General features: G+C 31.4%; 1 protein-coding gene across 1 annotated transcript in view; it reads right to left on the bottom strand.

The window, feature by feature from the left end:
- Positions 1–1,018: 1,018 nt before the first annotated feature.
- Positions 1,019–13,724, bottom strand: part of Smp_160740 (putative ctl2) — a gene marked incomplete at its 3' end in the record, with an annotated part of 34,574 nt that continues 21,868 nt past the window's right edge. Inside the window, exons 8-17 of the mRNA XM_018794523.1 lie at positions 11,970–12,092; positions 11,599–11,698; positions 11,224–11,449; positions 10,493–10,545; positions 8,994–9,369; positions 6,971–7,044; positions 5,469–5,539; positions 4,472–4,575; positions 3,045–3,129; positions 1,019–1,020 (exon numbers count right to left, since the gene is read on the bottom strand). Of these exons, the coding sequence (XP_018648927.1) occupies positions 1,019–1,020; positions 3,045–3,129; positions 4,472–4,575; positions 5,469–5,539; positions 6,971–7,044; positions 8,994–9,369; positions 10,493–10,545; positions 11,224–11,449; positions 11,599–11,698; positions 11,970–12,092 (1,214 nt within the window). The remainder of the gene's footprint in view (positions 1,021–3,044; positions 3,130–4,471; positions 4,576–5,468; positions 5,540–6,970; positions 7,045–8,993; positions 9,370–10,492; positions 10,546–11,223; positions 11,450–11,598; positions 11,699–11,969; positions 12,093–13,724) is intronic.

The raw sequence follows: 13,724 nt of genomic DNA, 5'->3' as shown, positions 1-13,724 counted from the left end.
TTTGACCCATAGACTATCATAACACGATTTACTATTCTTTAGCTATCCTCAGTCTATTGATTACTGTCCCACCTATTCACAGCCACATTTGGCCAAATCTCGTACAAATGTTATTTTCTATTTTATGGTACAATGTGGTCTGTTTGATTGGTATATAAACCCGGTATGTTTGTGAATAATGGTTGATATTGCAGAGGCTGTTATTAGTGTTCTGAACTTAACTGACTGGGCTAGGCAGATAGCAGGAGTGATAAGTACTCAAGACTGCTCATACGGCTTTTGTGTATCATTGGGCGATCAATTAATTCACTGCTCTCCAATTGGTGGTAGTATCAGGTTATATATATCAACTGGGTAAGAACGCACACACTCAATCGTTATAACAGAAATAAAAGGACGTGCAGTATTTAAGGTGTTTAGAAAAACTGAACACTTAGATAAGTTAACACCGTCTTTGTGTAGTTGAAAAGATCACCCACTATAAGGATAACAATGATCCCCAACTGTTCATATCAATCAGTACTGTAAAAGATATCAGATCAGTAAAGTAAATATTTATTTTCAAATAAAAAACGAAAAACTTGCGTAACAAATTTTAAGAGAAATACGTAAAACTATGAGTTATTAGGAAGGTAAGACAAAGAGGAAACAATATTCTAGTACCTAGACAAATAAAGCAGTGAGTGAATATTATTGAAGAAATTGTGATAAAGCCAGTCAAGGTGTTTGAGAAAAAAATGCAAATGAAATATGATTGTATTTCTGTTTATAATTCCAGAAAGTGCATTTTGATTTCAAATGAATTTTTTCACTAATATTTTGTGCAAAAGTGAAAAATCTATGGCGCGTAACGAAGGCACATTGAAAATAATATTAAATAGCTTGTTCAGAGACACTTAATGCTCGATTGCGATATTTGAGCCTAACGACCGTGCATTTCGTTTTCCTAAAATATCCATAAGATTTTTGCTCATATAGTATGGTCTTTCAGCAGATCCGTCATTTTTTTCCAAATCTTCTACTGTAGGGGAACAATGAAATAAGATTGGGAAAATGTAATAATGAATATTTACTGATGAAACTAACAGATTTGTATTATTTGCCTCAGTCTATTTTTAAAAAAGTACCTCACCGGTTATATTTCGATTTTAATACTTCCACCAGATAAATAGGTCGTAAATTTGAGTTCACAATAATCTGTTTACATCGTAACATGTTAAACAAACTTTTTGTCAACAATCATCTTATCAAAGATGATGATAATCCCAAGATTATCGAATGACAAATATATCCAACTACTTTGCATCTAATGATCGAACTAGATAATTACACAAGTTATTAGCTATCATTACCAAGTTTTGATTTGATAATTTTGAATGAATTGAGCATTGGGTAGATTGTTATAAATAAATAATACATTATAATATTCGTGTTGTTCCGTTGTACTATTTAGACTTGGATTAATTTTAATTTGGTTATTTATTCTCTGAAGAAGTGGCTTACACTGGGTCATGAAATGTCAGAAAATCTAATTTTTCCACTCATCGGTATATTACAAATATATTATTCACGTATTACAAAAGTTAGTTTGATAAAACATTTCTTTCTGAAGGATGAGAAGTGATTTACAAAGCATAGTAGAATTCCAAATACTACAATTTAACTGAATCTTGTAGATACAGGATTACGTGCTTTGAGTACTGCATACCAAAGAGAGAAGTCCTGAACAACATACCAACGAAAGAGAGTTAGGAAGAAAATCCAACAGCCACTATGGATGATAGTTCCCAAAAAGTGAGACTTGACTATGCACATTCGACTAGAAGGCTTTCATCATGGTGACGAATTATTTGTTTTATCTAGAAATGACAAAAACAACCGAAAAATCCCAAAACAGAAAGAACCCAATCCCCCTTAAAGTCAGTAGAAACACCTGTGTTCCTGAATTTCAGGGTACTACATATCTGGTCGATACATTCAGCCAAGCCTAGATAGAACAAAACAGTTACATGATGATTGGGATGTGATCTAAGGGACTATGTGACATAAAGAGCCACTAAACAGACTGGAATTTTTGAACAGAATAACAACGAGACTGGGAGAATAAAATGAATTAGTTCTATCTGAAGGCTTCTCATCAGTTACAAACAGTTTAATACTACAAGTAGTAGTATGATAATAAACAGTGTTTATATACTTTAGTTTACTTCACATAAACTAACTGGAGTATGTCAACACTTTGTAAATTGGGGCCCTTCGCGTCTGATGAGAAGCATCGAAATAGAATGAATTCAATTTATCCTGTACATCGCATTGTATCTCTGTTTAAATTTATCGAGAGATTAAGTACAATACCGAAATCGGTTACAAATATAAAGAATTATATTAAATACTCATATAGTACGGACTTTCAGCAGGTCTTTCATTGCTTTCGATATGTTCCACTGAATAGAAACAAGGAAATAATATTGGGAAAATGTATTACTAACAAAATTATTTATTAACGAAAATAGCAACTTTATGTTATCTGTTTAGCTTTATGAATAATACACCAGCTAGATTGAAATTGTAATACTTTGACGGAATTCAATAAGTAATGACTATTTACCAACTTGTCTAAGAAAGCGTAAATTGTCAAAAATTCAAAATAATATGCGAAAATATTACGCTTTAATAGGGTAGTTGCGGCGTCACTATACGGAAGTATTGGGTTAGAGGGGCTTATATAAGAATATTTGCAACGTAATTTGGAAAGATAACATGATACTAAATAGTTGATATTATTGTGGATATATTATGATATACAAGAAGACAGTGAACTCGACTGCACAAAAACTAATTTACATCGACAAATGTCAAGGTTTTTTTTGAACAACCGAAGATGAAAATCCCGAAATTAACGAAAGGAGAAATATTCTCACCTATTTTACTCTTTAATGTCAAACTAAATAATTACTTTGATGAACTAGGGAATCATGTAACAAGAAACAACCAAACAGATTGAACGATAATTAAGAATATAAAGAATGTTATTAGGTACTTACAAAAGCAAAGAAATATTGTATCGACACCCATTTCAAAAACACTTGAAAATAATGACGCCACAAGGTAAGAGGAAAGTATGATAATCTAAAAATATATAACAAAAAGAATATGGAACAAGTTTTACAGCAAATTAAATGAAATAAATTAAATAATATATCAAGATAAATAGTGTATATTACGTAAGCTACAAAATAATTTCCCTAAACTTAGGTCTATAATGTATTATAACTTCTTGGAACAAAAAGTAATAATTTACCATAAATTAAAGAATATGCTAGAAAGTATTTTGTAACTTCCCCTAAACGATTTTGAGCAATCTATTTTTAGTCAAAATACTAATTAAAAGTATTTTTATTTTATGATTACATGACATGTCTTCTCATACTGGCGCAGTTCTATTCACGCGTTATCTTCCCTTAAGTAGTGAGGTAAAATATTACTTCATCTCTTCTTTCCGAACTAAATTTTTACATGTTTAGCCTGTTTCAGTTTCATAGATGTTATTAATGTCTTAACGATCTTACTAGTAATCTTGTTAATTTCTTCAAGTTGTATTATTGTGGTATGACAACGTGGGCTAATGTACATTTATGCCAGGCTCTAAATTAACTGAATGAACATGTATGAATTCGTTTTATTTTGCTTTAAGAAGTGTCAAGTGGAGAAGATTTGTAGCTCAGGTGAAGGATTTTAGTGGACAAAGAGGACGCCCTCTTCATATTCGTCTGCATCATCAATTATCGTTCAAACCTTATGACATATCCTCGCTTATATCAATGGATGTGGACAATTGTGGACACAAATTTGGCTGGGAAAATGTTAAGATCTTGGATAGAGGTAATTCTAAAAACACCAGAGAATTTCTAGAAGTTTGGCACTCAGGTCAATTAGCAATCAACAAATACATCGAAATAGATCCAATTTATTAACCAATCAGAAAAATTATGGACAAATATAGGACCAAGAAACGAATCAATGGGAGATACAATCAAAATAAAGCAGTAAACAATGACAGATAAAATGTTTACAACAACAACTAATCAAGATCGAGATTTACAGGACAGGCTGTGAGCCACAAGTGGAGAAATTCGACCTGAAGTTTATGCTGATGTTCCGAATAACGATGAAAGCTCCACGACCAAACCATCCAGCTCAGAGAACAAAACTCCACCGAAGTGTCAAGTATACAGGAACTATGAAATTATTTTCTAAACCCAAGTTAGAACAAGCAATATAACACAACAAAAGTACAAAATAACTCAGTGTTATGTATGAACCCATGAAAGAAAAGAACAATGAAAACATTCGTCATGATAAGAGAAACCTTGAATCGACTGAAAGATGAAATAAACCTGCAAGATTTAAACGTAAACCTAAAATAACAACGTGAAGCTACATATAAGTACAGTAATAAAATGTAACTTACACCTAATGGCACGAATGAATAATGAAGATGAGAATGTAACGCATCATTTAGAGCTTCATTCCCTTTGAACAATATACCTTCCAAATAGACATAAGCCACACCACCTAAATTCAAAAAAATTATGATCCTTTTCAGATAGTAAACAAAAGGGAAAAAATATCTAATAACACAACGTCAAATGTAGACAGTTGCAATGGCTACATACAATTTTAATGGTGTTATTCTTCATATTCACTAGGGAATGAATGAATTAAATGAATTACTTTAAGCAACATTGTGAATTGATAGTAACCATTACTGTAGAATGATATAAACCATGGTATGAAGTCTCGAAAATAGCATTTTATAAATTGACAATGAATATGACACAGAAAATTACTGTGTGAGATTCATGCACGATAAGTGTAACATAGAAATTCTTAAATGAGACTTGACAGCATGCTAACACACAGAACAGAAGGTACAAAATTTTGATTTGTCACAGTAGAAATCACTTACACTTAACGATGAAAAACATTCAGGTGAACAAAACAAGGCCACCACGAAGAGTGAAATAAAGATTGACTATAAAAATACAACAATTATTTTCAATAAAAATTTGTATAGTATAATTATTGGTTAAGTTTCTAACAATTTATTCTAACAGATCTCAGGGTTGATTTATTAACCAATTTAAGCACTGCTTACTACCACAGTGAAATTCTTATTCGGTAAAATCAGATTCAAGTATTAATGATCATACTGATGTGCACAAATACTATCCGTATTTCATAACCAAACTAACCAATAACTGATTTCCGAAGGATATCAAAGACAATTATTTCTTCCTTTTCAGAATATGTCAAACAGAATCAAGTTATTTTTTCTCAAACAGATTAATGTGATTCTCAAGAAAAGAACCAATCCGATTGACAGGTATTATTACTAAGGTTTGAATTGATAATTTCGAATAAATTATTTGACCAAGTTCATGTAAAATTTAAATATGATCACTTACCAACAATACTGACAACAACAAGTTTTCCAATAAATAGAATGAAATCAGTCACTTTATCGACCACAAAAAGTCTATGCATAGAAAAACAAGAGATAATAAAGCTACGTATGAGAATCGTTATCAAAGAGAAACTACGAATGAAAAAGCAAACAATTTCAGAATAAACAGTAATTTGCCCTGGAAAATACTGCTGAAAGAAAAGTATACAAGATGGAACATTAATATCAATGATAGACGGGGAATAAGACAAACAGAGTACAAAATAATGTGTTTAATCGAAAAACAAATTATTAATCTCGCACTAGGACTCAATGTGAACAGGAAACATAAGAGTTAATCCATTTAAGTTATAGAGAGTGTTCCTTACAATGAGTCACCTAAGTTCTGCACACGTTCAGTCCATAAGGAACAAACATCGAGAAAATGTTTTCTCTGAACTATCTTAATTCTTCTCCAATCACACAAGTAACCATTTATGAAATCAGCCAATAAACCACAAGTTTCGTATTTACCAAATAGAGAATTGAATGGGTTTCAAACACGAGACCTAATAATTGATTATTTTCACATAGAAACTGATTTGCATTTAGTGAGACAAGCAACCAATTAAAACAAAGCTGTTTAGTAATAAAGCATACACTAGCTATTCTAATAGCGGCTAGATTATTATTAGCTTTATTCAATATTATATTTTTGGTACAATATAGAATTCTCAGAACAAAGTATTTCAACAGGTTTCTGTTTCTTTCTTCTTGGACGATCCTGATGATGAATATTGAGTGATCACCAGTGAGAAGTTAGCAGTCTAGTCAATCGACAAATAAATAATGCACATTTTTTTCGCTGCATATTGCCAGCAACCACAATATATGTGCTTGGGTCTTTTGTAACTTTTACAACGAAAGGTTGTACATTTTTCAAAAACGCACCTGAACAGGTTATGCGATTAATAGTCATAATGATTTATTAAAACAAACAAAATTTGATACTTCGTTGAAATATCTAGATGGCAAGAACGGGTAGCCTAGATATTCAAGCTACTCAAAATGCTCTATGGCAATCTGTATATATTTCTCGACTTTTTCGATTACATATAACTACAGTTACGATATATAAATTACATTGATAAATATTTCATAGATCATATCCTACGTAGTCAGTAGTACAACAGTAAACTTGAAAAAAACACACCTTAAATACAGATTTCGAGAAAAAATATTATTAAAAAGCAGGAAACATTTACAATTTCTAACGTCATTCTACAATTTACAAGAGATGGCTTTAAAAGACAATTTACAAAATGAGAGAAGAAGAAATGTGATTGACACTAAATATAAACAAACGACAAAATAATGTAATAGAAAAGATTAATTGAAAAGGATGATTTCCTTAAAATAAGAAAATAAAACTATTGCAAAAGATGTGGATATATTGAAATACATATAATACAGAATAATTTACTTTTGAAGAAAATTTTATATACAATGTTCATATACAAGTACCTGACTACATTGCGCGCGAGTAAAGACAATGCTGAACGAGAGGCAGAACAAAAGCTTTGACCATAGATAGCAACCTAAATAGGATTTTTAAAAATAATAAAAAATTACTAGGATAAATATTATTTTCAATTCAAAAGTTTACTTTTGTATATTTTACGGGGAAGTATGTTGATAATCATTCCTGTTTGATTTAGTTTTACAAATATTGTCAACGGTTTTTTGTGCATGCAAAGTATCTGTTCAGGAACAACTAAATAAACTTGGAAATACAAATAATTTATTATAAACTGATTTTCATCAGCACTTATTGATTGCGACTTTAAAGAAAATTCACCCTCGAAACCAAATGTTAAATCTTTTCTAGATTCTAGTAAAACAAGAATGAACATTCAATCAATCGATATTCAATTTACAATCTATTCACAGTAACTGATAGAATATGAAATTCCTCAAGACAAGGATAATGGTTTGTCGTCGTACATTCATAATAACACAGTAGCAATTTCAACAAGGTGTGTGGATGAAAATATACAACAATTTACTACTTCCGGTTAAACAATAAACTACAGAATTATCTACAATATTAGATGTAAAATCGCCAATTAGATAGTTCTAGAAAAAACCCTTACTCATTATTGGTAACTGTATTATAACAATATTTTAGCGTTTTCAGTACAAAACACGAAATGTACGTCACTAACACTCATCAGTCATGTTTTAATATTTTGATCTCAGTGAGTAGAAAGCTGAATCATTTAATTGTCTGTGCTCGAATAGTGCATTAAAAGTTATTTAGAATGTTTAAATTGTATGCAAGAGAAAAAGTATTCTAAAGTGTACATACATGAAAGGAAATATACACAAACCATAAACTAACCATAGATTTTAGAGGCCACAGTAATCAAAAATATAAGAATGAACTTATAAATCAAGAAAATGTTATGAACCGATAAAATGGAAAATTTCCTATCTGCAAAAGATTTTTTATGATTGCACTGATAAGCATTATATACAACGTGTAAACAAAATAAAGAAAACGTATATTCCCATTTACAATCCAGTAGTCTTTGATTATTTATGTTAAAATGAATAATCACAACTGTTAATATCCGACACTGACCAATGTATTTTGGCATCACGAGTTTACTACATATACTACAGTTAAGTTCATTCCCTTTTTTGGAAAAATATAATCACACATTCATACGAAGAATTTCTGTAGTAAAACTAACCCACATGTTTTGGATATGAAATCGATTAAAAACTAAGATCAATTTATTTTCGAAATGTTTAATGACCTATCTATGTATATACATATTTGTGTTATAATAAAATAGGTTGATATAAACAAAACATGATAATATGGTTATTAAAATGGACAGGTAGAACGAGGGTATGGAAAAACATGTATGAAGTCGAGTTATCTAAAAAGTCATACTATGAATTTAAGTACATTTATTTTGCAACCGCTTTCACAAGCAACTTTCAGTATTTTACAACACTTGTAAACTATGGGCATCATAACGTTATCTTTTAAAATTTAGCACCCTGGTTCTTGTTTAACCTACTGACAGAATGTAGATTTTGCACACTACATTTACACACTAAATTGTGAACTATGTAAATGTGTGGAAAAAATTTACTTAGAATAGATAATAAACAGATTGTAAATAACACATAAATTTTTTCACAATTTAGATCGACACAGTTGACAGCATATGGATAGAAGAAATAACAAAAGGACCATCAATTATGTAAACATTGAAAGAGAGAATGCATACTAATGTGTTCATGAATTAAACTCAGACTAAGTACGGATGCATTATAATTGCAACTCATTGAACTATATTTCCTGCTTCGGTTTGGGCACCCGGGCAGTATCACAGCCCTCACACAAATCTTATTTGATTTGCGTGGCGCATATGTATCTGGTGCCCCTTTGTACCAATATTTATGTGTTTAAATAAATAAATAAACTATATTTTCAAAACATTTAGTGTATTACGAGGAAATAAAAACTTACCACAATAAAAGCATTTCTATTGAGAAATTTTAGAAGTTTCTCAAGTAGCCAAAAACAACAACTTAAACATTTTAAAAGAAAATTTGTAACAGGATTATTAGCTTTCTTCAATTTTGTATTGATATATTCTAGTGTAACACGTAGCCATTGTAATAAAGCAATTAGAAATGATCCAAATGCTAATGAACCAGTATGATAAAAGGTTGATCGAAATAAACTGGTTATTAATGGACACTTTGACGTAGATTTTTTATCTTGAGATGAAAAGTAGTATTCAGCAAATGTTCCTGCTAAAGTCATTTGTGTTAAGGATTTGACAAAATTGATTAACCAAAAGAACATGAACAAATTGAATAATTGTAGGTAGATAGTATATCTAAATTAGAAATAAAGAAAACAGCAAAAAAGTATAAATATATATGTGACTTTGTGAAGTAGAATTTAATTTAAAAACTGCAATTGTGATTTTAACCCAATAACTATTTGTTATATAAATAAATTAAAAGAGCATTGAAGAGGCATAATATCTTTGTATTAATATGGTATGCCCTGATACGGTCGACGGGGGGATCCGCTCTTCTCCTCGAAATGCTCCCACATGGTCATGCGTATACAGTCACTACCACAGAAGTCCGACTCACTGCCTTTTCTTAGTGGAGGTGATTTTACGAAACCGAGACGACGAAAAGCTAATGTCCGACGCTTTAACCAGGTTGGTGGAAACTAAGGATCCACCTATGGGGAGTTGGAAAATCCTGATTCCAAACTAATGGTGCACATGGGCTCTAGGATTCTGAAGGAACAAATGGCACCTGAACCAATCGTTGGTCACTGGCTACTATGGGACTGCCTCTCCTAACGTCGCTCCACTGCCTTGTGGAATAGACCTTTAGGTTGAAGGCTCCGGATATGGCCCCCTAAGAAAACCACCTGTTTCAGTTTGGGTGCCTGGGTGGTGTTTCAGCCCCCGCACATATCGAATGATTTGTGTGGCGCTTATGTATTTGGTGCCTTCTTGTACCAATGTTTATGTGTTTAAATAAATAAACTATGTATCACTAAAGACAATGAACTGTATGACGACGATACAAAGCGGAGTTTCATTGATTACACAAATTTATCGCACGTTAAAAATCCTTTGGCATAATTGTAAAGACTCAATAGTGACTAAATATAAAGTTAACTGACTGAGATGTCAAGATCAAATCATTAATTCTTTGAATATTTCGATGTAATGTAAAAACATAAAACACCAAGAAATGAACTACGAGAAATATTACAATTCAATGTTTTGAAATTTCGATTGATGAAACTACAATTAACTGTTTATCAGTAACAAAGATAATAGACATCTAGCGTGTGATTGAAAGTGGTAACGAGAGCCCAACGTCAAGGAATAGCATAATAGTGACCCGTTGTAGACAAGACACTGGGTGAAGATCTTAGTTTATACTTATTAGTACTGTATCGTTAACTCAGATTATCATACAATAACTTACTTTCGGTCTCCATAATACAGAAAACGACAAGCTTTGCCAGCTGAATTGTTTTGCTACAATAAAACGAATAGGTTGAGAAACAGAAAAAAGTAATGTTTTTCATTGACACGATATGATAAAGAATACAAATAAGTTTTTAAAAAGGATGAATTTATTAATAATAAATGTTGTAGTGAAGTATTTCAAGTTTAACAAATACTCTAAAGCACATGGATAATTCTTATCTTAGGTCACTTGATTACCTGTGTTGATTGTACTTAACTTCTTAAGGAATTGTAACATCTTAATTCTCAGATCATGGCAAAAGAGTATATAAAGTCTGTTGCGGATAACAAGTACTGTACTATGGGATAGATAAACAACGAAATGCCATTCTAAAGACACATAGGACATTTGATTAATGTACGGGCTTTCGGTGTACCGTTTTTATTATTTGATGAGTGCAAAGATTTATCAAACACCAACAGTCAGCTGCAAAAAATCAACCTAAACTCATTCAAGCAACTACTGAATTACTAAAAGGTATAAAACAATGAAGGGAACCACCATCTATTTCAATAATTCCTTGAAGGATATTAGGTTGTGATAAATAAAATAAACGAACACACCAAAATCTTATCTTAACAAATTTAAATCATATGCTGTGACATTAGTAAAAAAAATCATTTTGAAGAATCTATGAATGAAGCAAAAGAAAGCAAGTATTACATTGCAAATAAAATTAATCTTACTAAAGGATCACACGGAATAAGTTGAAAAATCCCTCTTATATCATTTCTAGTCTTATCTGAGAATCCCGGGGTTACGGTAAGATCATCATTGGTAATTTTAGTTCCAATAGGATCAGCTATTGTCCGCAATGAAATAGCCACAAATAAAACTTGAGCAATAACAATCAATTCAAGAATAAACGGTAGTATTGGCCAAAACAATACAGATGTCATAGCTGAAACTGCTCTGAAATAAATATGTCGGGAAAATCATAAACCATATTAATTTCATTATCTATCATATTTATATATTTTTTTAAACTGAAAGGGGAAAAATGTGAAGTTATATCTGTCAGTTAAAGTAGGCAACAGAAACTTTAGCACAAGTAAACATACTTGCTTGTTTCATTTAATATTGCAATAGCCACACGAATACGCTTGCGCAAAAATATTAATATTAGAAGTATGATCACCAGTAGAATAGCAGAAATAATTCCTACAAGTGAAAAAAGGCATTACTTATTAGTCAAAGAATACGAAAAAGTCTAAATCACACCAATAAAAACGCACCTGAAAACATTTAATTGAAATTAAGCGAACCGATTCAACCTACAATTTACATAGAATCGAATCATTCTTAAAGGTAATTCCACTAGATAGATGTCAGCAACTTATGAACACTGATCAAATTTACAAGATGCCTTGCGAACGGTGATTAAAGTCTCAAGAAAACAAAAAAATTGTTTTATAAATATATAATAACTAACCTAATGCAAGCCATGTTGATGCAGAACGGAAATACGAAACAATATTTAAAGAGAATTCAAGATCATTAGAACCCTCAGGTGTTTTACGCAATACACTCCATCTATAAAAACAAAACACAGTACCTAAAAATAAAAAATAAAGAAAAAAATAAATGACAAGAACTGAAAAATGATAACTTTTCAGTGACGGTTTAAAAAACTCCATAATTATAGTATTATAATGGAAGAGAACAAAAAAGACACACTAAAAGTAGAATTTAAGATGAATCTAAAGGAAGCTTTTGCGTACTCGACTTTGAGCCACTGATAGGTTATTTGGAAAAGGTAGTGAAGTAACGTGAAAAGCTCAATGTTTACAAGTTAGGTGCTTTCACTAATAAGTTATATGAATGGGTGATTTTGTTTATATACAAAGAGTCCAATAATATCTAGAATAGAACTTTGCAATCCTATTTACAAAAATCCGTTCTTTTTTGAACATATCGACTGGAATGTAAACACCGCATACATATTAAACAACATATTGAAATTCATAAGACTATTAAGTTTTGAAAATTGATCAGTAATTTATTGTAATTATTTCATTATGAAAAATGATAATTGAAATTATTTAATGTTCATGTTATACAATATTTAGACTATTTATTTATTATTGAGTAACTTGGCAAAGGCATAATTTTACAAAAAATGAACAAAACTATTTGCATACCAAGAGTGTAGACATAAAATAAATGATAATATGATATTATTATTTCACCGACAGAATTATAAGTCCATTTCGGAACAAGTGCATAAGCAAATAATAATAATAATAATTATTATTATTATTATTAGTAGTAGTATTATGGGTACACAAAGTATGAAATCGATATCAAGAACCATTTTTTTATTAGAAATAATATTTTGAGGTATTGCGAAATCTATGAAAACAAAATTGATTGTACACACGTACATCGATCTAATTTTATGCTATATATATATATATATATATATCGGATGAAAACGGCGATCATGCGTCAAATTAACTGTCGTCATAAACAACCGACAAGAGTTGCAGATGATGTTTAGGGATGAACACATGGTATGTCGACTTTAATAAGTATGAATTTATCTGGGAATTTTTAAGTGATATCATTTTGAATCCACAAATTTGATAAAAACAAAGAGGAATTTACAGCCCCCAGTTGTTTACATACAAACAAAATCTTTTAGCTGATTATTCACAACTGATTGATCACTGGGTGGTGATAAATGTCATGTATGTCAGGACCTTCTTAGTGCAGATCGGATGCTATCGATCAAGTTGCAATGTGGTCACCAGTCTAGGTGACTCGACATTGCGCGCACTATATTGAGATAAGATGGTGATTGGAGGCAGTCAACAGGAAACTCTGGACCTAGGTTACATACTGCTTGGCACTTGTCAGAAAGGTGTACCTGTATTCTTGAGGGAACTGGTGCTCCCTGACTTGTGACTACATTGCAACTTGATCAATAGGATTCGATCTGCACTAAGAAGCACCTGACATACATGACATTGATCATCGCCCAGTGATCAATCAATTGTGAATACATCTCAGTTCTACAGGAGGTCAGTAGCGGCCTGGATATCTCAGTGGTAACGCCTATGACTGTGAAGCTGGGTGGCACATGATCAAATCTGTCAGAGAGAATCAGTACCCTCAAGATTAAAGGTACACCTTGCTGAAGAGCGCCAAGTAGCGCGTAACCTAGGTCCAGAGTTTCCTGTTGACT

This window comes from Schistosoma mansoni, chromosome 1, assembly GCF_000237925.1.
Source record: "Schistosoma mansoni strain Puerto Rico chromosome 1, complete genome".
Lineage (NCBI taxonomy): Eukaryota > Metazoa > Platyhelminthes > Trematoda > Strigeidida > Schistosomatidae > Schistosoma > Schistosoma mansoni.
This window is presented reverse-complemented; position numbering and strand designations above follow the sequence as displayed.